The 27,497-nt window shown below is 44.8% G+C and overlaps 1 protein-coding gene across 1 annotated transcript; it reads right to left on the bottom strand.

The window, feature by feature from the left end:
- Positions 1-655: 655 nt before the first annotated feature.
- On the bottom strand, positions 656-27,497 carry GRASP (general receptor for phosphoinositides 1 associated scaffold protein). Its single transcript, XM_032212301.1, has 8 exons — positions 27,259-27,497; positions 14,692-14,741; positions 11,208-11,262; positions 9,748-9,850; positions 5,563-5,656; positions 5,365-5,431; positions 2,858-2,924; positions 656-2,158 (listed from the first exon to the last, which is right to left on the bottom strand). Exons 1-8 carry the CDS (start codon positions 27,409-27,411, stop codon positions 1,710-1,712), a joined length of 1,038 nt encoding a protein of 345 aa, XP_032068192.1. The 5' UTR covers positions 27,412-27,497; the 3' UTR covers positions 656-1,709.

The following is a 27,497-nucleotide window of genomic DNA, read 5'->3' on the forward strand; positions in this document are numbered from 1 at the left end:
ATCTTTAAGGTTTGGCTCTTATTTGACTTCTACTGTTTCTCTTCCTAAGCAGTCCTGAGAATTGCTGTATAATTCAGCAGGAACAAAGTGGAGCACTGCCAATCTTTTACAGAATTGGAGAAAAGTCAGTAAAACTAGAATAAACTGAATTTAAATGTGGTTCTTCCTATTGGCCTTTCAAGTAGAATTAGGTACACTGAAAGAGAAAAATGTAACACCAAAAGTTTTCTTATAACTTTTCCTTTCAAAGTTGCCCTATAGAATAAGGAGAGGAGAAACGTGTAGCAACATCTGGATTGTTTTTAAAGACTGGAGGGAAGTTGTGGGGAGTTTCTGCAGCCTCTGGAGGTAATGAGACAGACAGGATGTGGCTCCCCAGAGCAGATATAGATACAGAGCAGCACAGAAACCACATTTGTACAAACTGTGTGTGTGGGGGAGGGAGTTGGAAGGGAGTTCCCCAAACATTTACAGCTCAATCCATAGGCCTTCCCAGCAGGAGGGAAAGTATTGGCTGCTACAGACATGTGGGCTGGCTGCAAGACATGGACTCACAAAATGGATTAAGTGTTCCTTCTTCTAAGCCAGTGGTTCCCAAACTTGGCAACTTTAAGACTTGTGGACTTCAACTCCCAGAATTCTCCAGCCAGCAGAGCAGAGCTGGCTGGAGAATTCTGGAAGTTGAAGTCCACAAGTCTTAAAGTTGCCAAGTTTGGGAACCACTGTTCTAAGCATAGCTTAGAACTGACCGGGCCCCAAGTGTAAGGGAATGATTGAACTTGATGTGTATAAAACTCCTAGCAGTTTGCCTTTCAACGCTTAAAAATACAAAACCAAAATGCAGAAACACCTTGGGAGTTCTTGCTTCTTCATGGCCACCTACACAGCTCACTCCATCATAGAATTGAATCTTCTAAATGTAATGCAAATTTCCAGCCAACGTGGCCAAATTCAAGGCTAAACGGGAATTCTGGGACTTGGAAGTCCCAATGCACCTGGAGGGTGTCCAATAAAAGATGGTGGTTGCTCTTGCTTTCTACTTTTTGCCTCAGATCTGAGCTTTCTCAATCTATCTGACTAAACCTCAAATGCTACTTCATGCTCTAGGCTAAGTTACCATGCTGGTTCTTCTAATGGCCCCCCTCATTAAGTCCTAACAAAAGCCACCCAATGTACAAACCCAAACCAAACATTTCAGGTGTTTTTCTTAAAAAAAAAAAAACTGTCCATGCTACTTAAACCAATAATAATGTACTGCTTCCCATCCATTTCTAGAAGACCCTATAGCCCACAATGACACCCGATAACTTGAAGAGGCTGCTTTATGCCAATTCCTGAAAAAACATCCCAAACCAAAACTACCCTCGCATGAATGAAGTATACAAAATGACTTGTACTTCTTTGGCCTCACAATGTGCTACATTTTTCTTTTCTTTTGAGGTCTTCTTTCTCTCCCACCACTCATTTCTTCCTAGGACTCTGAAGACCCACCCAACGGGTGGTGTTATCCCACTCCCATCTAGGCGGATGAATTATTCTTCCAAAAGTCCAAGATAGACTGCAACCTGCATTTTCATAGAGCTGGTCAGTTGGCATTCGGAAGCCCAGTCCTCTGTGAATCAAATAAATAAATAAATAGAGACCACAGCAAGCAGAGGCAGCCGGCCTCATGGCTGAACTGTGCTTTGCTTTTCCCAATGAGTGTCCTTTTACAACTGGCTCTCCTCTTCTTCCAAAGAGCGGTTCAACCCAGGAATAAACTTGAGGAGTCTCTTGCGGAAGCTTCCATGTTTGCTTTTGGGGGGCCTTGACGTGACCACAGAGTTCTTTGCTTCTCTGGATTTGTCCCAGAAACAGGCATCCCCATTGGTGGTGGTGGTGGTAGTGGTGCATTTGACGCTGATGCTGCGGGTTAATGTTGTCTTGGGGCATGAAAACTGGGCTGTTGCAGGGACAATGTCCAGGGAGTCGGCAGAGTCAAAAAAGCAAGTCTGGTAAAGAGATTCCTCGGTCTCATCGGTGGCAGTGCTGACACAGCCCACGCTGCTGTAAGTACTCCCAGCTCCTCTCAACAGCATCCCATAGGGTGTCGAGCCGTACAGGCAGGACTGCACAGACTCCAATGTATCATAGATGCTGGGGTCTTTAACCACAATCCCTATCATAAGAGAGTAAACAATTACTGAAGTGAATACAAGGACCTGCTTGTTCTCCCAAAGAGAAGAACTGATTCACACTTGGATCCGCACTTTGTGATCTTAGTTTGGCTTAGTGTGGTGTTTCGATAAGTCGAATGGACTTCAATTCTCAGAAACACTCACCGAGCGGCAGGGGTGGGATTGAAACATTTCTCTGGGTTCTCTGCCCGGTTGCTGGGTGGGTATGGCCATGGAGGCGTGGCCTAATCAGCTTCCTGCACCATGGCGGGTTCACGCTTCCCAGGTTCTGGAGGTTTTTTTTGAACCTCCGGGAGGACGAAAACAGCCTCCCCTGGGCTCTGGAGGCCTTACGGAGGCCGGAAACGGACCAGTTTCTGGACTTCCAGTAGGCCCATTCTTGTGCTTCCAGAGTCTCTATGTGGGCTCTGAACTTACCTGGCATCCAAAACAGGCCATGTGGAGACTCCTGGGAGGGGAGGGGTGGGGTGGGTGAGGTCAGCCAGTCCTTGCAACTACTGGTTTGGCGAACCAGATTAAAATTAACATCCAGTTAACATCCACCATGCCGAACTGGCTGAATCCCACTCCTGCCTAGTGGTTCACACCAACACAGCCAAGAGTGGTCTGTAAATATGTCTTTCTGCTGCCAGCCCCTTCAACCATTCACAAAAAAATGCTGACACTCTTCTGACACTCACCATGGACCAAGCGCTGCTCCTGGACCATCAATGACCGATATTCTCCCCATTTTTCATAGAGCGTTTGCTGCAATGGAAAGAAACTGATGTTACAAACAACAACAAGGATCAGTCATGTCTATAGATCTAATTAAAATCTCCTTCAAGTGGTGCTGGACTGCTGGTGAGCCATCCTCCTTAAATCTCATCCTTCCTTTTTTATTTGCTCCGCGGGTAAAGCAGATAGCTTCCCCTTCTTGGGTTTGAAGGTTCAAGGAATTCAATAGACAAGAGCTGGAAATTTATAGGCTGCAAAAAGACTAAACAAAAGCCTGACATAGGAGAAGAGCTGCAGCCTATTGTCCAACTACCTGCTGGCTTCTAAATGACACTAATGGCCCACCTACTTCTCAAAGACAGGGAGGCTTCCTGCTAAACGCATAAACAAAATTCTCAGAACTATAGATTCTCAGACGGTAAATAAACAAGGCTGTGGCTCCATATATTAGCAAACTCTGCAGGTCGCACTTCCCGATTTAGTATATGAAATATCTAATAAGAAAAATATGCAGTAGGAGATGATGAAGAGCATCTTTCTGAACAATGGGAGAAATAAGAGAGCAGCTCAGGCATCAAAGCTGCTCTGTGTTATTATTACTTCAAATTTCTTTCTTTTAAAAAACGTATTCAAGCCTTCAACATTAGATAGAGATAGATGACAGATGATAGCTATATAGATAGATACAGATAGATAGATAGATAGATAGATAGATAGATAGATAGATAGATAGATAGATAGATAGATAGATCTATCAGTAGATACCGATAGATAGATAGATAGATAGATAGATAGATAGATAGATAGATAGATAGATAGATAGATAGATACTGTGTTTTCCCCAAAATAAGACAGGGTCTTATTTTCTTTTGACCCCTGAAATAAGCAGACTTGTTTTTGGGGAGGTCTTGTTATTTTTGAGGTGCAGGAGGCAGCAAGCATGGTCACCTCATGGCTGCTATTGTGTTGCAATATTTTCAGGGAGGGCTTATTTTAACACATGTGCTCAAAAGCTCGATTGGGCTTATTATCTGGGGAGGTCTTATTTTTGGGGAAACAGGGTAGATGAGTGAGAGAGAGAGAGGGAGGGAGGGAGGGAGGGAGAGAGAGAGAGAGAGAGAGAGAGGGGGGTGAATAGACAGATGCCTTTGAATCAATATATCTAGGGATGAGAGGAAAGGACTGGCCGAAGGTCACCCAACTGGCTTCATGCCTAAGACTACAGAACTCACAGTCTGCTGGTTTCTGGCCTGATATCTTAACTACTACACCACACTATCTCTTTTATAATATTTATAAATAGCAAACAAAAACCAAAAATCAGGCAATGTAAAAAAAATGTACTCAATTTAGTTATGCAAACTGTATTCTTTTATATCAGTGTATGTATTCCTTTTGCCATGTCCAGAATCACCTTAAATTACACCTGAATCATGGGGAATAAGAGTAAGGATCCCTCAACTCATAAAGATACACTTTGGGGCGGGCCCACTACTTTTTTTTTTTTTTTTGCTTTTGGGGGGGGGGGGGCTTGGAAAGGTAAGTAAAATTAGACCTCTTAAAAGGCTTCATAGATCTATTTTTCTTAAATAGATCACCTAAACAACAGCCGAATATAAATGGGAAAGTAGCCCAAAATTTCAGCCCTGAAACATCTCCTGCATTCTCTAGGTGGCATGGCTATCATCATCATCCCTTCTTGTTGTTGGTAGGATATAATGCATGTGAAGAACTAGACTAGATCAAGAATTTCCTGCTGGGAAAAACGGATACATCAAAACCAACAGTGGGAATGACATTTACTGTGATAGAACAAAGTGAATAGTGCCAAAAAACATTTGATGGAAAGTGGAAAAGTTATTGATCAGTGTAAAATGAATGTTAGCTTGGTCGGCACAACTATTCTTTCTTCTTCTGATGCCTATTGAAAATTCTAGTTTGCAAAGCACTGCCCTAGAGGTTGCATTTCCCCCTGATTTCCTCCATGCCAAGACGTTGTTATGCAGGGGGAATTTCTTTGACTGGAGAGTTGCACAGAATCCCAAAATAGGGGAGCTCAGTGGGTGAAGCAGACGGCAAATGGGAAGGGACACATTTGTGGGTGGGAGCAAGGGGTGGGGAATAAGGGAAGACATTTTAACTTTGCTCCTTTTCCTCCTAATGATTCCTATGCAGTGAAAACTGGTGTTTTTTTTTTTACAGTGAATACTGAGCCAGATGGATTAGCAATTGAACTTGGCATAGGACAGCTTTCTGTGGTTTTTAGGAGTATGGAGCATCCTGATCAAACCAAAAAATCTGCAATTCTGTCTATAAAAATATTTGTGGGGCAGTTACCCAGGTTGAGTTTTGGGATATCATTTCATGCCCATGTACAGGTCCTAATTCAAAATGGTTGCCTCTTCTTGGCCGTCACCCGAGCCAAACCTGTAAACATTTCATCGCATGCTCCTGCTTGAATGCCACTCACCTTGAGATACTGCAAGCGAGCCTCCAATTCAGCCCTCCGGATTGATGCACCATACAAGGTATCTAACCTGCACAAGGGGATAAAGTGGGATGAGAGGTGCCTCCATGGCTTGGAAACCACAGCAGTGGCACATGGAAAGGGTGGTGGTGGATGGGGGAGGCGGCTAGTTCTGGCTAAAAGCATCAGTCTGGCTTTTACCTGAGCACATTTCCAGATGCTTTGATGATCTCCACAATCTCACGGTGCCGGATGCCTTCTACGTTAAGTCCATTCACCCCTGTGATTGTGTCTCCTACAAAGCAGAGGGGCAACAATAAGGAGTCAGGGGGGACAAAGGATCTGTATTGGGCCCACATACTTAAAGGTATCAATTCTTCAAATCTGCAAAAACATTCTTTATTTTGGTCTCTCGAGCTTGGAAGAATGGTGGTGGAGATAGGGATGGATGGACCCTTCTCCCCCCCAACCTTTTTTGGCAGGGGGGCTTGCCTTGTATGCCTGATCCCCACCTCTTCTAACACAAAGAAGCCTTTCAATGCACAATGGCTATATCGGAGTCGACTGTGGTCCCTCCGATTCATGGTTAAAAGAGGTGAAGTAATTCTTCCCCTGGTTTTTGCAACATTTTGCTTAAAGAAATGAACAAAAAAGCTTGCACACACTTGTATTGCATTAATTTGGTCTTCATAAAATTATTGCACAAGTATGGGTTCAGTTTTTTTTTTCTCCATAGACCAACACGGCATAAAACAGCATAATTGCACTTTGATTTGGTTTTATTCTGAGCACTCTAATTATGTGTCATGAGTTTAGGAAAGGCCAGGACCATTGGAGAAGTGTGGAGAAATACTTAGTCAAGAAATACTCACGACTTTTTAGATTTTTTTCTTCTCTGTTTTATTAAACAAAATTACAAAGATTAAAAGAAAAAAAACATTGGGGTTGGGGGAAAATATTAGAAACACGGGGAATCGAAGTGTCTGCATGTATGTATGTATACAAGCACTTATATACTGTATATGTGTGTATGTTCTGACCTAGGCTTCCCCAAAAAGCACGAGGCAGAGTCCTGGTCCTGACAAAACCCCTTTTATTAAATGAATGTGAATTCCTCTCATTCACATTCAGCAAAGGCCTGGCAAACAGTCTTTCAAAGGAGTAATTATGACTACAGACCTTATCTATCTTGGAAAGCTGCCATGTAAACATTTTCCAAATGAAGTGCTGTGCAAGGAAAAACTGGGCACAGAGTCTCTGAGATTCACGGACAGATCTTCACACTCCTGAAATGAATCTAACGACCAAGGAACGAAATGTTTCCTGCAAAAGCCCACTCTCCTTTCGCTCCTCTTTTATTTCCTATGGGAGGGGCCAATCACCTTCCAACTGTGACTTTACTCCCAAGTTGATCCTGATTTCTGAATTATTCTTTTCTTCTGGCAGCTCTGCACATGCGCACACTGGGAACAGGCTTTAGCTATTCCTTTGCCTCACTGCTGTCTAGTTCCGTAGGCACCTGATCACTGCCAGACGGTCTCGGCCCTGTTTCTGCCTCTGACACAGAGCCCTCGTCCGAGCCTTCCCCAGCCTCCAGGACTGGCCTATGCTCCTCCCCAACCTCCTCACTGTCCGACTCTGCTGCCAGTTCCGCTGGCGGGTCACAACTGTGTACACATAATCTTAAAGAATGCCTGTACATGTATACATATAGTATGAAGGAGAAATAAAAGCATTTAACACCTCTCAATGCAATATTCCCATTCAGAAAAAAACCCTGATTCAGATGATGGTAATCTATTACGGTGTTGAAAATGTCAACAGAGTATTCTTTCAAATTCCGTCTGAGATTGTTCTGCAGCTTTTTAGCACAATTTAAGACTAGGGTTGCTTACATAAGAGGAAAAAAAGAAACTGCTTGGTAGCCAGGAAATTTTCTGCCAATGGGTACAGATGATCCAGGCTTGGAGAGGTGTACTTTTTAAAAACATGCTCTGTGCAAAAAGCAGGAAAAGCAGATTTTAATGGGAAGAAAGGAGGGTCCCACACTGCACAGCTAAACCCTCTAATTCAGTGTTTCTCAATCTTGGCAACTTGAAGATGTCCGGACTTCAACTCCCAGAATTCCCCAGCCAGTGAATGCCAAGGTTGAGAAAGTTGCCAAGGTTGAGAAACACTGCTCTAATTCAACTGGATGCCCCCCTCACCTCCCTTTGAGCCTGCTGTCAATCTGATCCTTTAAAGCAGCGTTTTCCAACCCTGTCTGTTTTAAAATATGTGGATTTCAACTGGCTGGAGAATTCTGGGAGTTGAAATCCCGATATCTTAAAGGGAAGAAGTTTGGGGAAAAAACCACATGCTTTAAATAAAGATAACAATGCTTGTTTCTTCCAGAGCAGAGCAGCTGGGAGGAGAGAAGAAGGAGGCATTGTCATCAGGGATGGATTTCTGCCGGTGTTACCACCGGTTCGCTGCCCGTGCTGTTTTGCGCACACACACTCGCTTTGCCCGAACCAGTGCGAACCGGTAGCAACCCACCTCTGAGCGTCATGGAAGCTGTGCCCCAGCCTTCTTCATGGTTACCTGTGATGTGGAGCCAGAGCTGGCTGAGGCCTTCTTATAAGGAGCCAATGAAACACAGGCAACAAGGAGAGGGCGCCTGCATTCCTGGCCTGTCTCAGAAAGGCCCTGCTCTTTTGACTATTGTACAGTACAATATTTCTTCACCGAGTCCTGTTGGCCAGGAGACAATGGGCCCACCGCCCATTTTAAGAGGAAAACACAGAGTGTTTTGATTGTTCAGAAAAATGCCTAACATTCCAGTGAGCAGGAATGCCTTGTGAACTAGTATATTTTAAATCTGGAAATCCTAGCTGGACAAACTGATGATGTTAGGAAAAAGAGCCAGGTATTCCTGCTGTTGTCTGTCTTTTTTTTCTTCTGGAGAAGGTTTCTTGATTCCCCTCACCCTGTTTTAGACATATAAAACTGGTTTAATACCAATTTCCCCCTTTTATTTCCCATGGGAGCCTGGAAGGCAATTGTCACTCCCCATGTTGGTGATCTGGAGTCAAAGATCTCCCGCATCCTGGACATAATTTTTTTCAACTCCTACCCTCAAAACGACGCTATAGAGCACTGCACACCAAGACAACTAGACACAAGAACAGTTTTCCCCTGAGTACCATCACTCTGCTAAACAAATAATTCCCTTACCACTGTCTAACTATTAACTAAGGCTGCATTACTATTACCAATAGTCTTTTCATCGTTGCTATCACCCATCTCCTCCCACTTATGACGGCAGGACGGTAACTTTGTTGTTTGTATCCTTACGGTTTATATTGATATTGATTGCTTCGTGATTGCTTATTTGTACCCTATGACTATCATTAAGTGTTGTACCTTATGATTCTTGATGAATGTATCTTGTCTTTTTATGTACACTGAGAGCATAAGCACCAAAGACAAATTCCTTGTCTCACACACACACACACACACACACACACACACCCACACCCACACACGTCCACATTTACCAGCATCCATTACTAGGCTGCCAGGCACTAGCTAGAGGGACAGAAGCTGCCAAGTCTGGGATCCAAAAACAACCCAAAGGCTGGGCTGGCTTCAAGACCTCTTTTTATCTCCTAGAATTGGTGGGAAGGGGCTTCCCTTGCAGGCTCAACTCCTTTGTGGGTGAGACTTGAGGAGGGGCTTGCTTGCCATGTGTTCAGGCCCTCTTTTTGTCCTTTTGTTCCCTTAAAGACTTGGTTCCTTTCCCTGAGGGAACTTTTCCTGGCCTTTGTCCATGTTGCTTACATGCCTTCATCACTTTTAAGAATGGTGGCTTTAGCCCAGTCTCACATTGTCTCCAGGCTTCCTCCCAACTTTTTACAACTGTAGGGAAGGCTGAGTAGGTCTCTGCTGTGGAAAGGCATTGGAGGACTCCGTCTGGGTGTGTGTGTGTGTGTGTGTCTGAGTGTGTGTGTGTGTGTGTGTGTGTGAGAGAGAGAGAGAGAGAGAGAGAATATATCAGTAAAAGTTTGCTATTATTTTAAATTCACTGGGTCTCTGTGTATTTTAAAGAACCGTTTGTGCCTCAGTGTTCAGTTGATTTGGGATTGAGCGTGGCCATTTTCCAGGGCTGTGAATGTGTAAGTGAGTGAGCATAAGCTTAACCTAAGAGTACACCCGGGTAACAACAATAAAACAGAGGAACTACACAAGTGTGCACTGAAATTCGCAGTTCAAGAAGACAGAGTGACAACCCCTCTGGCCACTGAAGACCAGGAAGATCTGAAATCTGAATCATACCTTCTGATTTTACCAGTCAGCTGTTGAGCTCCAGTGAAGCAGTACAAAGTATTAAATGAAGTTGCTTACCAGGTTTAAGGCCTGCTGCTTGGGCTGGGCTGTTTTCGTGAACCCGGCAAACAAAAGTGAACATCTCCACACGTTTTGTGTCCTGATGGTGTAGCCCATAGGTCTGAAAATTACCCAGATGGGGAAAAGAATTATTATTCATTATGGCATGAGAAGGGTGGATTAGGGGTTGATGCTATAATCTATAATGAATGAGATAAAGCAGCATGAAGAGCTAGACAGCCATAGCAAGCTGTGAGATGAAATGAATTCCGCCTGATTTGGATCACTTCTCATTCTCTGAAATGTCGAAGATCAAACAGCTGAAAAGTGAGACAGGACAGATTCAAGATGTTGTCATATTTTCCTCAGATTTGATAGTCAACAATCTGAAAATCCAAGTCCTCAGTTTTCAACTTTGGTAATGTCTGAAATTTATATTTCAACTTGTTTCTCATTTGCAAATAGCCGGAGCATGTGATTTAAAACCCTGTCCTTAATTCCTGCTGAGGGCAGCCCGCAAAACTTCCTCTTAGCAGTTTGTGAGGTAAGCCTAGGAAGGAATAGAAGCAGTGGTGGGATTCAGCCAGTTCCGCACCTGTTCGGGAGAACCGGTTGTTAACTTTCTAAGCGGTTCGGAGAACCGGTTGTTGGAAGAAATCTCATTTTGTTTTTTCCACTTTACAGGGCTAATCCTGTAAAAAAGGCGGGAAGGAAACATTCTGGTATTGTTTCGAGCCCCGTGATGGCGAATGTGTGGCACGGGTGCCAGAGATGGCATGCAAAGCCCTCTCTGTGGGCACGCATGCTATTGTCAGCTGTTCTTCTGGTTTTTGGCCAGCTAGTCTTCGTGAGTGCCTAAGTGCCAGAAAACGGCCCGAAAAAAAGCCCAAAAAACAGACAGTTTTTTGGGCTATTTTTCAAACAGTTTTCGGGCTGTTTTTGCGCACCAGCCAGCTGGTCTTCATGGACACCAGAGTGCCACAAAACAGTCTTAAAAATGGCCAAGAAATGGGCCATTTTGGGATTGTTTTCAGGCCTTTTTTCAGGCCATGTTCAGGCTATTTTTTGGACCAGAAAATGGCCTGAAAACAGCTCAAAAATGACTTTAAAATGGCCCAAACGACAGCCAAAAAACAGGAATGTGCGCACCGGCCAACTGGTCTTTGGGTTTCCGGTGCTCCGGCACGCGCACATGCACCTGCCTGCACGTATATTCCGGTTTGGGCACTCGGTGCCAAAAAGGTTCGCCATCACTGTTTTAGCCTAATCTTACAGAAACTGCCTCTCCGGTTAACCCTTATTACATTGTAACAGCTAAGGCAAAGCGCCCATCAACACGAGTGATGTTGAGTTGGCCACGCCCACCCAGGCACATGACCACCGAGCCACACCCATGCAGCTGGTCATTAGGGCAGAGAACCGGTTGTTAAATTATTTGAATCCCACCACTGAATAGAAGGCTTTCTCCCAACATTTACCTGAATCTCAAAACCATACGTCTGAGTCTCTTCTTTCTCCAGTGTGATCACCTTCCTGAAACAATGTGAGAGGAAAGAAATTCAGCTGAAATTCCTCAGGACCTTGCATGAGGCAGATTCAAGCCACATTCACCAAGTTGTGTAAGGATCGCTCTTCACTTTCTGATTCCTCCATCTTCCTACAGATAAAGCACTGCCCTACAATATGATTTCAGTTACAGGAATTTCCCTTAGTCATAGTTCAGCAACTTCTGCCTCATGTGTGTTCAAAGGGAAGTGGAAAGCAGCATTCTGCCTCTTAGCCAGGCAGCTGGATCAAACATTTGCCCTGCCCAAGAATCATCTCTGCAGCTCAAAGTCCCTCTTTCCCTTACGGCTCCTTCCACCACCACTTTAAGCCAATGGAACAAACAGGAAGTGAGCAGCCTTTCGTGTAGTCTTTATGAATCCAGACTGGGGCTAACAAAATAACAAAATGAGATCCAAATGCAAAAACATAGCCAAAGCAAACACAAATGTAATCAGGGATGAGGTTGCTGAAGCAAACATAGATTCAGAGGCAAACAACCACTACATCATTCAAGAGTATGCTTTTATATATGTATCTCCTTCTTGCAGACACATTTACTGCAAAAAGGAGATATGTAAGATAAATACCAAAGAATGGCAGACAATCTAACCTACAGTAATAATCTTTTAGGGTAAATTACATGGATGGCTGCTCCTCTGGCAGAGCCGCAATCTTTCACAATCAAATATACATTTTAAAATCCCAGTCAAATTCTCCTAAAAATTTTTTGAGTAACTTCAATACTAAAATGAACTAACGTTTACTGAATATTCTGAAAATTTCCATGAGAAATATTTGCATTGCCTTTCTATCCAAATAAACCAAGATTATCAATGTTCACTTTTTAAAAAAATCGAAGTCCATATATTACCACCAGCTGTTGTAAGTTGAGTGTATGTTCTGTCCTTTTAAGTGAAACTGATCATTCTATGAACATTGTCCATTTTATGATATGAATCGACCTAGTATAAGGATAGTAAGTGGACAAAATTTCTTCTTGTTTGATAAAATAAATGCCTATTTAATGAAAATTTGGAAACCGCAAGGAGGAGACAAAGACTCCTCCTTTCATTTCATGAAAAAGTGTCTTTCTTCATAAAACAGTAGAACATCTGGCCACAAATAATGTATGGGCGCATGTACACACCCAACTTGACCTCCCTGTGTGCCTTTGTTCTGCTTATTATTTCTGGAAAAGAAGTATAGTTGAAATGAATTATCATAAGTGACTCCCAAAAGTTTATTCAATTTCTACAAGTTGTCAATTGGAATTTAAGAAATGTCCCCAAGATAATTCAGAAGCATATTTTAGGAGAAACTCTTATAGAGAAGCATTTCCTAATAGCCTGGATTACTGCTGGCTTTTGTTCTCCTTGTTCTTTCACATAGGACAGTAGGTTTATCAAGGGGGAGGGTCATTATTTCTTCAGCGTTGCACCCTTAAAGAGGTACTGGCCACAAATCCTATTACCCAGCATGCTGCCAAGGTAGCAGGTTAGAAGAACCTGGAGGATGCTACGTTGGCAAAAACTTGAGATGAGGATGAAGTAAGATAGCAATAGCAACAGCACTAAGACATATACACTCCACAGTCCTTTACAGCCCTCTCTAAGCAGTTTACAAAGTCAGCATATTGCCCCCAACAATCTGGGTCCTCCTTTGACCGATCTCAGAAGGATGGAAAGCTGAGTCAACCTTGAGCCTGGTGAGATTTGAACTGTCAAATTGCAGGCAGCAAGCAGTCAGCAAAAGTAGCCTGCAGAATTCTAACCACTGTGCCACCATGGCTCATATTAAGATAATGGGATCCAGTCATCCTATATTTAATTATGTTTCAAAATTGGAAATTCTCTTTGTCCCCATTTAGCAATGAAATCACAAGCCTATAGAAGGGTATTTTTTATAACTTTCATGTGCCCCATTAAAACCCAATTTTCCTGTTCTCTAAGAAAGCTTCAGGAGAATTTCACCTCAAATCATTTGGAGAACTGCAACCATGGGGTTAGTAGCTGAGGTGAAAACAGAGGTCCTTTCTCCAATGCACACTTTTGTGACACTCTGTCTTTTTTTCCTGCACAACAAAGCTTCTTCCTAAAGTGCTGAAGTGGCAATTTGTTCTTGCAACTTTCACCAATGCAGCTTTAAGGGCACATCCCTAAAACTTGAAGGTGATTCGGTATCAAATGTAATTGGTGGATATTTTGTCTAAACCCTCTTATTATGAGAATTTAACGATGCCACATCCCAGTCTTCTTGCATCAGATCGCATGAAGGTAAGATCATCTCCTATTAGGGATGGCAATCTAATGTCCATCAGGTATGCTAAGACAACAATTCCCATAAGCCCTGCTCAACCGAGAGGTAACTGTGGGAATTCGTCCTCCAACCTGACCCTGTTTTCCCCAAAATAAGACTTCCCCGAATAATAAGCCCAATCAGGTTTTTGAGCACATGCACTAAAATAAGCCCTCCCCTGAAAATAAGCCCTCCCTGAAAATATTGCAGCACAGCCACAGCCATGAGATGACCATGCTTGCCACCTCCTGCACCTCAAAAATAATAAGACCTCCCCGAAAATAAGGCCAAGGGCTTATTTCGGGAGTCAAAAGAAAATAAGACCCTGTTTTATTTTTGAGGAAACACAACATTACCATGTGATCCTGGAAGAGGCTTTTGATTTGAGGAATTGCTGAAAGGTACTATATGCTTTTTTAGCTTTTGAATCAGAGCACTGTATTGTGCATCCCACTTCTGTTGGACACCAGGCTGGAGAATGTTGCGCCACAGAGATAAAGGAGAAATTGCAATCACCATCAATTGAAAAGTTTACTGATTAAAGAGACAAACTGAAACTCCCTGCCTATTCCATGGGAGGTTAACCATCGTTCTGAAGCTTTAGCTGGGGAAATTCTGTCCCCAGCAGGAGATGCAGGACTGGAGTTAACACAGCCAGAGCACAGTTGTCAAACTCGTGATGACAACATATGACGTATCACTTTTTCCCCCTTCGCTAAAACGGGGGTGGACATGGCCAGCCTAGCCTGTGACGCATCTGGCCTGCAGGCCACAAGTTTGACACCCTAAAGGTTCTATCCCAGAAGGCATAATACCTTGATGATGCTTGTAAATTGCCTCCAGGTGCATAATGTCTATTACATCTCCCCCCCCCCCAGCCACTATAGGACCATCTCACTCACTCCCAGCCACAGGGTAAGACAAGAACTGCTTGGAGGCAGCTCTGCACAGTGTCCTAAGGGAGCACAAACAAGAAACAGACAGCCTTTGGTTCAACTACACTGAAGACAAGGCTTTCTCTGTAGGCTGGCATAGTGGAAAGCAAGTCTGTCTTCAGCAGAGCAGGACAAAATTCACCACTGAAACTCTCCCAGCAGAAAGGAACAACTTAGCACCTACCTGTGCTGTTCAGGCGACTGGCTCAGAGAGTGCCACTTGAATCCAGAGCCCTGAGGGAGAGGTGGAAAAAAGAGAATTAGCCAAGTATATGGCAGGATGCTGGCCTCAAATCTCACTCCGAGATAGTACTGGTGGCACTGAGCCAAGGACTGGCACAACGGAGCCACAGAACAATCCCAGAGGCCTTAAAGGCTGCATGCAAAGCACATTTTCCTGCCACCTAATGACTCTTCTTTCAGTCCTTAAAGTGGCATCAAGATCTGAGAGAACCTTTGCCTCCCTTGTTTACCAAGCTGTTTGTAAGAATTACTTGGGTCATTTTCATTACGTGCTTTCAACAATGCTAAAAGCTCAGCTTTGTCAGCTTGCTCTGGACGCCTGTCCACTGCCAACCTGGCAATGAAAACAGGTTGCCAAAATGAAACAAGGTCTCTGCCTTAACTCCAAAGCACAGAGGTTGTTTTGGGAAGCCAGTTGCTAGACAAGAGGCCATTCATGCAATTGGTTAACAGCACACAAGGGAGGGGAATTCGGATGGGGAGCCTGCTGGAGGGAAGCTGAGGAGGCATTCCCTGGTCTTCATCCTGTACGTTCTCTCTCTCTCTCTCTCTCTCTCTCTCTCTCTCTCTCTCTCTCTCTCTCTCTCTCTCTCTCTCCCTTTCTCTCTCTCTCTTCCTCCCCCTCCCTCCCTCCCTCCCCCTCTCTCTAATCCTGATCTGGATTAAGCTTCCTGCATCTCTGGATGATGTTAGAAACAACAGTTCCTTTGCTCCATGGGAAATCTGTCCTCTTATGCCACCATCATCCCAATTTGGATTGCTACCCAAAAACCGGCTATTCCCTTTTATGAAGCGACTTGCACAATGCATGAATGGGAAGTCCTCTAGGTTGAAAGCACATTAGGTCCTCATTCATGGACGTTCAGAATGAGGTTTCTGTTTCATTGCTTGAAGCAAAACAAAAAACAAAAAACGGTCAAGGAAGCCAGCCGAGATTGGCATCATCTGACTAAAAAAAATTGATCAAAACAAATAGCACATCACCATCTAGGGTGCTGAATCTCCTGGGGGCATCCTAGTGCTTTATATCCAATTTTCACATGATCCTGAAGATTTCTTGGAATTGCATCTCAAGCTTGGTTACGTTTCCCCACTCCAAAACCACAAAGGCCAACTAAGAGGGTCTTACACCCACCACCGGGGTTGATGAAAAGCATTCAGAAAGTCACATCTGAACACTGTAGGCTTTCAAAGCTACATGGCTTGTTGCCACGGAAAGAGAAAAAAACCTTTGGAAGAAAAAAGCCCATTTTATTCCGAAGCCCTAATTTTAAAATAAAATTAATTGCCAGGACCATTCTGAACAAACACTTTCATTGTTGATGCTTCCACACAGTACATGATGGGAACTGAAATTTGGAGGACCAATTAGGAAAAATTATTAATACAAATGGATTCAACCACCCTTGGAGGTGGGTGGTATCCCACATTCATGCCATGTCGCACCCCCTGAAGAATGTCAGCCATCTTGGCATAATGGCAAACAACATGGCAATTGACAATGCTCTGGCTTTCATTAAACTTTCCGAGTTGTACAAGTGTGCAAACGTGCATGTCTTTGGTTTATGGCTGAACTCAACGTCTCCTGCAAGGCGCAGCCAAGAAACGAAGCATCAGTTTTCTATTAGGCAGCTACACATGCAATTGGAATTATGCTTGAAAATAAACAGCTGTTCATGTAAGACTTCATCCTGCCCGCCTCTGACAAGCAAGCACTCCACCCTCTTCCCCCAGCCTAGAATGACCTCTGTTTTAACCTGCAGGCACCAAGTCTTTTTTAATTTGCATGGTTGCAACCATTTTCAAAAGGTTCAGGATTGCAATGACTTTTCAGAAGAGTGTGGGAGGGAAAGGAATGGCAGAAGCAAGAGGGGGGGGAAAGACAAGGGTTTCCAGCTCCATGTTGGGATGAAATGGCCGTATTTGTCAAGCTGGACAATGGCATTTCAGTGACCTCAACAAACTCCCATCAGTGAAGTGGGATATTTGGGTGGCCTGCTGAGAATGGAGTAAATAGATTTGAATCCTACTGTAATGGCAGTTGATTCCCAAGGCACACGAGGAGTGTCTTCACCAGCTCTGCCTCTTTCCTCCAGAGGAGTCTGGACAAAACCCTGGAGGCTGTAGCAAGCTACCCTGTTTCCTTGAATATAAGACCTGCCTGGATAATAAGCCCAATCGGGCTTTTGAGTGCATGTGCTAAAATAAGCCCTCCCCCCAAAATATTGCAATACAGCAGCAGCCATGAGATGACCGCCTCCTGCACCTCAAAAATAATAGGACCTCCCTGAAAATAAGGCCAAGTGCTTATTTCAGGGGTCAAAAGAAAATAAGACCCTGTCTTATTTTTGGGGAAAGACAGTAGTCAAAATTCAAATTCTACTTAATAAAAACAGCAGGTACTGGAAAGCTGAACCTGAGTCCTAAGCCTTATTCAGAAATCCCATTCATTCATTCTGCACTTAAGTAAAAGACTTGAATAATTGCACACTGAGCACACACCCTTCCCTACAGTTCAGAATCCTTCCTGGTCAAGATCTCTTGCGAGGAAGTAAGAGTAATATCAATTCAAGAGACACATACCCATTGATTTCATGGCTGGAAGGATATAGGACTGTGATGGCGAAACCTATGGCATGCGTGCCATAGCTCCGCCGTGCATGCATGTGCACCTCCTGCCAGCCAGCTGGTTTTTGGGTCTCTGCTGCGCATGTGCGGTGGGTGGGGTGTATGCGGGAGATGCACATGCATGCGTGGTGGGCAGTGGGAGTGTGAGGGTCATGCACGCATGTGCATGCATGGTGGTGGTGGGTCACGGAGCACGCACAGGGGTCACACGTGCATGCATGGGGCACACAGGGGTCACGCGTGCATGCATTGCATTGGATGTGCAAGCGCATTTGGCACACAACTATGAAAAGGTTAGCCATCACTGATATAGGAGCAGCACACCTGGTGATGACTTCTGAATCTTTTCCTCAATCCCAGTGCAGTTCTATCTATCTATATCTATCTATCTATCTATCTATCTATCTATCTATCTATCTATCTATCTATCTATCATCTATCCATCCATCCATCCATCCATCCCTCCCTCCCTCCCTCCTATTTATATGCCGCCCATTTCATTATTGAGTGGGAAGCTTACAGTCATAATGCTCACTTATAGTTTGGTAGAGATTATCATTTGTCAGTCTTGCTGCCTGCAAGATCTTAAGAATGGCAGGGGTTGAAATATGAAAGTTTTAGAAATAGCCAATTAGTAAGAAAGAACAATATAATCAGAGAAATACAACTACACATCCAGCCCAGAACTGGCTGAATCTAAAAAGCTGGGGAAGAGCAGCAAGGAGGAAGGCTTTATAATCTGTAGACTCAGCCCTATTGGTTACTGGACAGAGTGAACCCTACATGACTGCTGTCTCCACCAATCGTGGAGAATGTACGGCACATGTCAAAGGTATCACATCATCATTTTTGGCGACACAGCAGCATTGCCCAACTCTTTTTGAAATAGATTTGGGGCAGTTTTCAGAGGCTGTTTCACGAGCGAAGGCTTCATGTGATCTGGAGCAAGCTCGGGTAGGCCGCAGGGGCCCGTCAACAGAAAGAGAACATTGCCTGACGGTAAGCAGGGCATGGCAGACCCTGGGAGTGCTGGATTGCACAACAATCGCACCTTGGGGTGTGGTGGAGGAAGACTTTTTGAGTGACAGCAGGAACACTGCGGTGAAGTCAAAGCCTACACTTCAGGCCCAGCCTCAGCCCTGTCACTGAGTGCTGCTATTCAGGATGGCCTAGATTGGCAGGTGTGTGTGTGTTTGTGTAAAAAGAATTGTTTCTCTTTTGTTCAAGGTGGGGTTTGTGTGTGACCCACCAGCAGAGTCAAGTTAGGCATCTTCCAAATGTTTGATATGCCAACCCTCAAAAGCTCTGCCATCATTGCTCTTAAGACATTGCTGGGACCTTTTAAAGTTGCCCGTCGTTAAGGCAGGGAAGGAAAAAAATGCCCAATTGTCCCAAGAACACAAGCATTCAAAATCTCTTTCCACCCACCCCCAGCTCAGCTCCAGCCGACCCAACGTACAATAGGGAGAATGTTCCAGTTCTCCAATCCTCCCTCCTTCCCTCTTTCTGGCTTTGAACCGCTGCATCCAGCCAAGGAAACCGAATGCTGACTTCACAGCCTCAACCTCAGAGCCTTGAAGCGGCCAGCTGGGTTTCAGTGGGGTGGGGTGGGTGCATGCCTGTCTGCGTGTGTGCCTCCATGGGTCGCTGCCACGTGTAGAAGGGACCGGAGAGGCAAGCGGGTTGCTGTTTGCAGCAAGTGTGGGCAGCCTATTGATCCTGCTGGGGGATGAGGCGGTTTGCATTGTGAGGAGCCACCGGAGGGAAGAACCTTTGGAGCTAAAGGAAGAGGGTCTTGGCAACAGCAGCGGCGATAGAAGCTTTTCCAAATGGCAACCAGCGGAGAGCGAGCGGATGCTTGCGTTGTTTCTCTGATTATTCATCCCCTCTCGTCCCCTTGCGTTGCTCCCTGGGCCCAAGATGCAAGGGCGCAGCCTCAGACCTGCAAAGAAGCCTGTCTCCACCAGTAATGAAACCCAGACACTGAGGGGAAAGAAACATGTGCTTCCAATATCAGGCGGGGGCGGCAGGAACAGGGAGAAATGCTAAACGCCCTTTTGGGCTGAAGACTGTGTGCCAGGCAGCCAGGACTGCGAGAGGTGGGGTGGTGGGGTGGGGAAGGCCGCTAGGAAAAGGGACAAACACAAAAGAATAACAAGACCCTCGAGGGTTCTTTAGTTCCACCTCCCCCCCCCCATGCCAACCCGAGAAATTCCAGGATGCAGAACCACAGGGGTGGGTGGGGGAGACAGAGACTCAGAGTCCATGCAAATCATTGCATGCTTCAATTTTGAAAGTGAAATGAGCGCTATCAACTCTCCCTCTTCCCCAAACTGGACAAAAGGCTGATGGTTCCATAAACAAACAAGGCTTTTCATTTGCAGGCTGAGAAAGTGGCTGCTTCCTGACATGGGTGGGGGCAACTTTTCCAGGGTTGCAGTTTTTACAGGCCTCTGAGGTTATAAACCAGTGATGGCTAACCTTTTTGTTGTCCTGTGTCAAAAGCACAAATGTACCCACACCCATAATGCAATGCACGCATGACACCACCCGGGGGGCTGCGCATGCGCGCATGACCCTCATGCTTTCCCTGCCCCTGCGCATGCATGTGTGATCCCCCCACTCCGATTTGGGCCTAGCAGGCCTTGCAACCTCCTAGGACCAAAAACGCCACCCACCCCCACGCAGGTGCGTGCATCTCCCGCATGCGCCCCATGCATCGCGGCAGAGACCCGAAAATCACCTGGCTAGTGGGAGGTGCACCGTACATGTGCGGTGGAGCTGAGCTGGGGCGATGGCTTGCGTGCCCACAAAGAGGGCTCTGTGTGCCACCTGTGGCGTGCATGCCATAGGTCAGGGGTCGGCAAACTTAAACACTCAAAGAGCCATTTGAACCCATTTCCCACAGAAAAGAAAACACTGGGAGCCACAAAGATCCTAACTGGAAGCCCCCTGTTCAATTCTGGAGCTGACCGGAAGTTCAGTTCCCCCACCATAGAGTCTCCTCCTAGCGCGGCATACTTTTTCCTCTACTTGTCATAACCGAAAACCCTATCAATTGTGGAGACAACTGGAAAACCCTCCCCTTGCCATAGAGTCTTCTCCTGGCGCACTGTGCTTCTCTCCACCTCCCTACCCCCACTGGAAGCTCCTCTCAAAATTGTGGTGCCGACCGGTGACAGAGCCGCAGCAGAGGGAGGAAAGAGCCACATGCGGCTCCAGAACCACAGTTTGCTGACCCCTGCCATAGGTTCACCATCACGGTTATAGACCAAAGTCTATCCAAGACCTTGGTGAATGAAGCAAGCCAGAATGGTTGTCCAAAGGCATTCACCATCTGAAAAAAAGTATAGGTAGTCCTTGACTTAGCACCATATGTTTAGTGTTCAAAGTTACGACGACATTGGGAAAAAAAGCTGACTTGTGACTGCTTTTCACATGTACAACTGTTGCAGCATCCCCATGGTCACGGGATCAAAATTCGACCTGTTGTCAACTGTTCATATTTATAATGGTTGCAGTGCAACCCTCTTTTGCCACCTTCTGACAAGCAAAGTCAACTGAGAAGCCAGACTCACTTAACAACCGCATTACTAACTTTACAACTGCAGCTATTCACTTAACAATGGTGGCAAGAAAGGTCGTAAAATGGAGGAAAACTCACTTAACAACTGTCTTGCTTAGCAACAGGGCTCAATTATAGTTGTAAGTCTGTAAAGTGTGCTTTGAGCCGAGCTTGAATGTGAGCTTCCTGTTGTTCCTTTGGCAAATATACAGAACTGGTTTACCATTGCTTTGTTTTGGACAACTTTCTTTTTTCCCCAGTTTTAACTAAAGCCCTGGTATTTCCTAGTGGTCTCCCCTCTCAGCATTAATCTGACCTAACCCGGTTAGCTTCTTTCTCACATCAAGGTGCCTGAAATGGAGGCCCAAGAAGTTCTATCCTTTCTATGACATCACCTCATGGGGTTCATCCCAGGCAAATATGTTGCTCCTTTGAAAGGCCAGGATAGCTCTGTAGATATTCTAGTGGCACATCTGTATTAAATCAAGTTTTAACTTCCTCCAGGAGGTCAATTTACTATATTTGGAGAAACAAATGAACAATTTGTCATCTAGTGGGACAAACAAGGCAGGTCGATAAGATGGGCAGGATAAGAAAAGAAAGCCCATTTGGGTAAAATCATCTTGACACTATACAATTGACCAGGCTACATGTTTGCAGTCACCAGAAATCTACAGTGTAATATTACTAGAAAGGATCTTGGAGCTAAAAGACAGTAAATACACCCAATATAAGGTGTTGGAGGATTTCTTTGCACTCCATGTGCACACAATTAATCTCAGGGTTGAGCTAGGCTCAGTTCTCCATACTTCAGAATTGCTTCTTAACCTTGTCTCCAGCACAGAAATTAGAAAAGAAATATGGGATTAATATTGTATATGGTAAGTGCAGCAAAATTATTATTGTATGTGGAATAGTGTTGGAAAAGCAATGAAATGCCTACACTGGAAGATTCATTGAACTTGCAGAAATGGCGAAGCTAACTAGTTTAGCAGAGATAAAACAACAGATGCTTTTTTTAAAAAAAAGACTGGACTTTGGATGAAAGAAAAGAAGAAGGAATTGATGATTTGGGGATTATAAATGATTTAGAAGATGCAGGAAAAATGTTTACGATGGTAATTACTGTTAGAAGAAAGGACAGAAGGAGCCATTGTACCTCTGTTTCTCATTTTCTATATTTGTTCTTGTTTCTTTTGTATATTTTACTGCACTGAAAAATTCTAATTAAAAAAGTGGTCTCCAGCCTGGAAGCACGCACACATACACGCCAAGCATGCAAAACGTACAAACTATGAAAGCAGACAACTCTTCCAAACCCAAGTTTCCTTTTTAAAGAGGGAAAGGGCACCCGGTTATTATTTGCTCACTACTCATCGGGTTTAAGTCAATCAATTGTTTAGCACAGAGTTTCTCAAACTTGGCAACATGAGGAACATGGCTAGCTAGGAAATCCTGGGGATAGAAATTCACATACCGTATTTCCCCGAAAATAAGACCCAGTCTTGTATTAATATGGTACTAATTGTGGCCCTCTGGCTGATGATCTTAACTGGGGCTTATTTTTTGGAAAGGGCTTATATTACGAGCATCCTGGAAAAATCATGCTAGGGTTTATTTTCCAGTTGGGTCTTATTTTTGGAGAAACAGGATATTGTAAAGTTGTCAAGTTTGAAACAAACTGGTTTAGCACCTGTCTCCCTATCCTACTCTTTAATATCTGAATTGTCCTTCTTAAAGTGACATGTTATGTTCCACATTTACCTTTTTTTCAATAAATACTCTATTTCAGAAGTTCTTAAACAAAAATCCAAATTTTTGTCCCCCCCCCCCCTTTTCACTTTATGCTTTTATTGCACTATAAAATTCTAATAAAAAATATTAAAAAGAAGTTCTCAGACAGCAATCAGGCCAAAATTACTTGGGGAGCTAAGCAGTAACAAAGGTTTGCCTTCTGAAAACCTCATTGCATTTCAGGGCAAAACCAAGCATTGGGAAATGAACCTTCCCCTAAGCATAAACCACAGAGTTTCCTAGGAAAGAGGGACCTAGGCTCAAAGCTACACAACAACAGCACAAACATAACAATAGAAATAGCGCTTAGACCTATACAGCCCTGTCGAAGCATTTTACACAGTCAGCCTATTGCCCCCAAGCAATCTGCTTCCACATTTTACCGATCTTGGAAGGATGGAAGGTTGAGTCAACCTTGAGCCGGTCAGGATCGAACTCCTGGCAATCGGCAGAATTCACCTGCAATACTGCATTCTAACCACTGTGCCACCACGGCTAGAATATAGCATAGCTGGAGGTAAAAGCCATCCCCGAAAGCAATACGATTACTGTCAGTGTTTCTTGTTTGGGAACTCCCATGCTTGGCAATGAGCGCAGGAAACAGAAATCAAAATATTGCTGCTAACCTCAAACCAGCAGGGAGGTTGAGGGGAGGGAGGGTGGGAGAAACAGAACACTGAAAATTAGGCTCTAAGCCATTCCATGTGGGCTCATACAGTCCATGCCTCCTCCCTCTTTCCCGTAATTGTTTCTTCCCAGTTACGTCACTTCTGTTCTGGACAAAAGTGATGTCAAGGTGCTTTAGCACAGTTTTCACCCCCGTGCGGCAGTCTGCCGCCTCTCTCTTTCCATTCAGAGGGCAATTAGTAAAGTCTAGAACCCACTAAGCCGACTGCCTGTCAGGGGGGAAACCACAGAAGTCACAGCAGACCGAGTTTCTTTTAACAGCTGTTGCATCTGCACACAGTAGCAAGCAGCCATAACCACAGGACGCTATTATGGGACACGAAGGGCCTTACAGGAAATGAGTCCCTGTTTCCTTCTAACAGTTGTTTCAAATGCAGCTCAGGGTTTGATACTCCAAAGCTGGTTTCTGGAATGCAATTTGAAGTTTTTAAATGACAAATACAATCTTTTTTTTAAAGTGCCCCCTCCCCAACATACAGGTAGTCCTTGACTTACGACCACAATTGAGCCCAACATTTCTGTTGTTGATTGAGACCTTTGTTAAGTGAATATTGCCTCATTTTGCAACTTTTCTTGCCACAGTTGTTAAGCGAATCACTGCAGTTGATAGGCAAGTAACCCGGTTGGTAAGCGAATCTGGCTTCCCCATTGACTTTGCTTGTCAGAAGGTCGCAAAAGGGGATGACATGACCCTGCGACACAGCAACAGTCATAAACATGAACCAGTTGCCAAGCATCTGAATTTTGATCACGTGACTTCAAAGGTCGTAATTGTGAAAAACGGTCATGACTCATAAGTCCCTTTTTTTTAGCGCTGTTGTAACTTTGAACGATCACTAAATGAAGTGTTGTAAATTGAGGACTACCTGCATTGCATTTGACTTTGCTTTAGGCAGGATAAGTAGGGGGTGGGGCAGTGGGATTTTTGCTCAAACATATAGATCAGGGGTTTTCAAAATTGGCAACTTTAAGACCTGTGGACTTCAACTCCCAGAATTCCTTACTCAGCCATGCTGGCTGGGGAAATCTGGGAGTTGTAGTCCACAAGTCTTAAAATTGCCAAGTTTGGAGACTCCTGATATAGATGAAAGCATCTGTGAGTGCCAAAAAAAAAAAAAAAAGGTTTCGGTGTGTTTTTAGGATACTTTCATGATATATAAATGACACATATATCCCTGTTAGGTTTGATTCATTTTGAATAGGTCCAGCAAAGGTTCTTGGCTTTTCTGAATAGCTTCCTGTAAGCTTTCTGATCTTGCCCTTTGTTGAGACAAAGAAGGGCTGTTGTGCCATTATCCCCTCTTTCACAATAAAAAAAATAGAGAAGACCACATAAATTAATTCCCCATTTAAACCACAGTCACCACAGCCATAAAACGATGAACTGGAGGCAACAGTATCTGCAGCAGTAACTGTGACACATACAAATTTGTTAAAAGGAGCACTAAGAAAGTAAACCGTAGTCGCTTAATAGTGAGTCCAGAAGTATTCCAACACCCTTCCCCTCAAATTACGGTGAGAATTGCCAACATAACATCTCAGAAACAAATTTAGATATAAAACTTGTTTCATAAACCCCCACCCAAGAAAACAGCACCGTATTTCTTTCAATTTCAAATTCTCAGAAGCACACCATCCCGACACTTACATTTCCACCTTGCTAGCTGTGAATTATGGAAGCTACATACAGTCTAACTCGCCAAGAGAACACTAGGAAGGTTTGGAGAAGGGGATGATTTTAAGGAGGTTTTTTTGTTTCTTTTCTTCCTACGCACTTAGAAGTTTCAAAAAAAAAATCAGCTATAACCTAACCTAGCAATAGATAAAGATTAGTTTGCATGAGTGAATAGCTCACTGGCTGAGCTGAGTTGGCTCCAGTTGCAAAATGAATTACAGTACTTCTTCCCCTCAGTAAATGAGTCTGAAAAGTCAGGAGTTATCAGAAATCAATTTTGGGGTGGAAGGTTTGGGAGCTCAGTTCACTCCCTCCACCGAGCATTCTTGAATTCTGAGACTTTTTGCTTTGTGCCGAATTAATCAGAGCTCAACGGAAAAAAAAAATTAAAATGGATTCTGTAACTAGGAGGGGGACAGTAACCACAGAATTTGAGATGTTGAACAGATGGACATTTTTCTTTCTTCTTCACCATATTGCCTTCCTAACGATTCCCTCCAGAGAGCAAGAAACCCATGCAAACAATGAAACATCTGAACACCACAACCTCTTTGAATGTAGACAGTCATGTTTTACATTTGTATCTCAAAAAAAGAGCATAGTGTATACTTATTCAAATATATTCAAACCACGTCCAGTAGGATATACAGTCAGGTAAATTTTCTCACTGAACATGCTTTGTGAGACATAAGCCCACACATTTTTGCGATGTAAAACAACAAATTCAGTGAGTTCATAGATGTGATGCCTTTCCATCTAGAAAGTCAGCTGCAAATGCAACTAGCAGGGCCAAAGAGCAGCCCCCCCCCCCCACAAAAAAAAGTATATCACAGAAGCCTCTCCTCCCCCTCACTTGGTAGATTCCAGTCCCCAAAATGGTTTGCCACCCATTAATTTTTATTTACAGTACTGCTTTCATGGACTGGAAGCCATCAGTCAATTACAAGTTTAAATTGCCTCCAGATACTAAATGGTAACAATCAAGAAGAGGCATTAGCCCACCCAGGAGACTTGCCCACTAGCTTCTTCAAGCAAATCCAGGACAGTTGCTCAATCCCAGGACTAACAGGTCCACTATAACAGAGGTCACCAACCTTGGCAACTTTTAAGACTTGTGGACTTCAACTCCCCAGCCAGCCAATTCTGAGAGTTGAAGTCTACAAGTCTTAAAATTGCCAAGGTTGGAGAGCTCTCCACTACAAGGAATTTCTGGTGGCTCCGGCTTCTTTCCACCATCCTCACCCGAGGCAGGCATTACGTTTTGTCATAGGTCGGGATGGCAGCAGGAGGCTAAGATCAGTAAACAGTAACAGAGTTGGAAGGGACCTTGGAGGTTATCTTGTCCATCACCACCACCCCTCACGCAGGAGACATGTACTAGGGATTCGAACTGCCGACCTTTCTGGTCGACAAGCTCAGTGTCTCAGCCACTGAGCCACCTAGTCAGATCAGTCTTGCAAACGGACCCCAAAGTGCGTGTGAATCTTCCTCCTCTCGGCTCCCTCTTTCTCCCACGCGGACCCTTCAAGGCAGGGAGAAGTGTGCCTCCCGCATCGAGAAGTATCGCAGGTGATTGTCTATCCAAAATCAGGGTGGTCCCAAAGGTGCTTTTCTCTCTATCTCTCCCTCAAAGAAGCAACTGGACTTCTCTGGGTTTTCTTTGAAGACGCTGAAGAAGCTTCTTGGATGGGAAGCGAAACGTCTTCAAAGAAAAACCAGAAAGTCCAGTTGCCTCTTGGGGGGAAAAAAGCACCTTTGGGTGATGGAAGGAGGACCGTGTTGACCCCAGGCAGGTCGCGGAGGGGACGTGGGGAGGAGAGACGATGCCTTCGCGGAGAATGAACGGGGAAAAGGCAGCCCCTCCTCGCAGAACGGGGCAGCGAAAGCCCGAGGGGGTCGGGGGGTCTCCTCCCTAATTCCCAGTCCTTGGGGCTCTTCGCCTCTCGGGAGAAGACGGGTAGGAAAGGCAATGACAAATAGGCGTTAATCGGGTCCGCAACGAGACACACCCAGGACTGGAAGGGGTGTGAGTGTGTGGGGGGGGGGGGGCGAGACTGGCCGAGGAGAGCCGGCGCCGGGTTAGGAGGATCGCGCGTGTGCAACGCTCGGGTTCTTGCCGCCGTGTCCCCCTCCGGCAGGGGCGGCGTCCGTCCACTTACCCTCCTAGCTCGGGGCAAGGTGCCCCCCGAGGCCGCCAGCGCCTTTTCCAGCTCCGACCCTCGGCCCCCGTGAGCTTCCGGGCCGGCCACGCTGGCCGCCGTTTCTTGGGCCGGTTGTCCGGGCCGGAGGCGCCGGAGTCTTCGCAGGGTCATGGCTGGGAGAGCGGCGGAAAGGAGAGGCAGACGGGTGGCCGCGCCACACGATGCTGTGTCTGGGCTCCGGGATTCGATGGGAGACA

The sequence above is a fragment of the Thamnophis elegans genome, chromosome 2, assembly GCF_009769535.1.
Source record: "Thamnophis elegans isolate rThaEle1 chromosome 2, rThaEle1.pri, whole genome shotgun sequence".
Taxonomy (NCBI): Eukaryota; Metazoa; Chordata; class Lepidosauria; order Squamata; family Colubridae; genus Thamnophis; species Thamnophis elegans.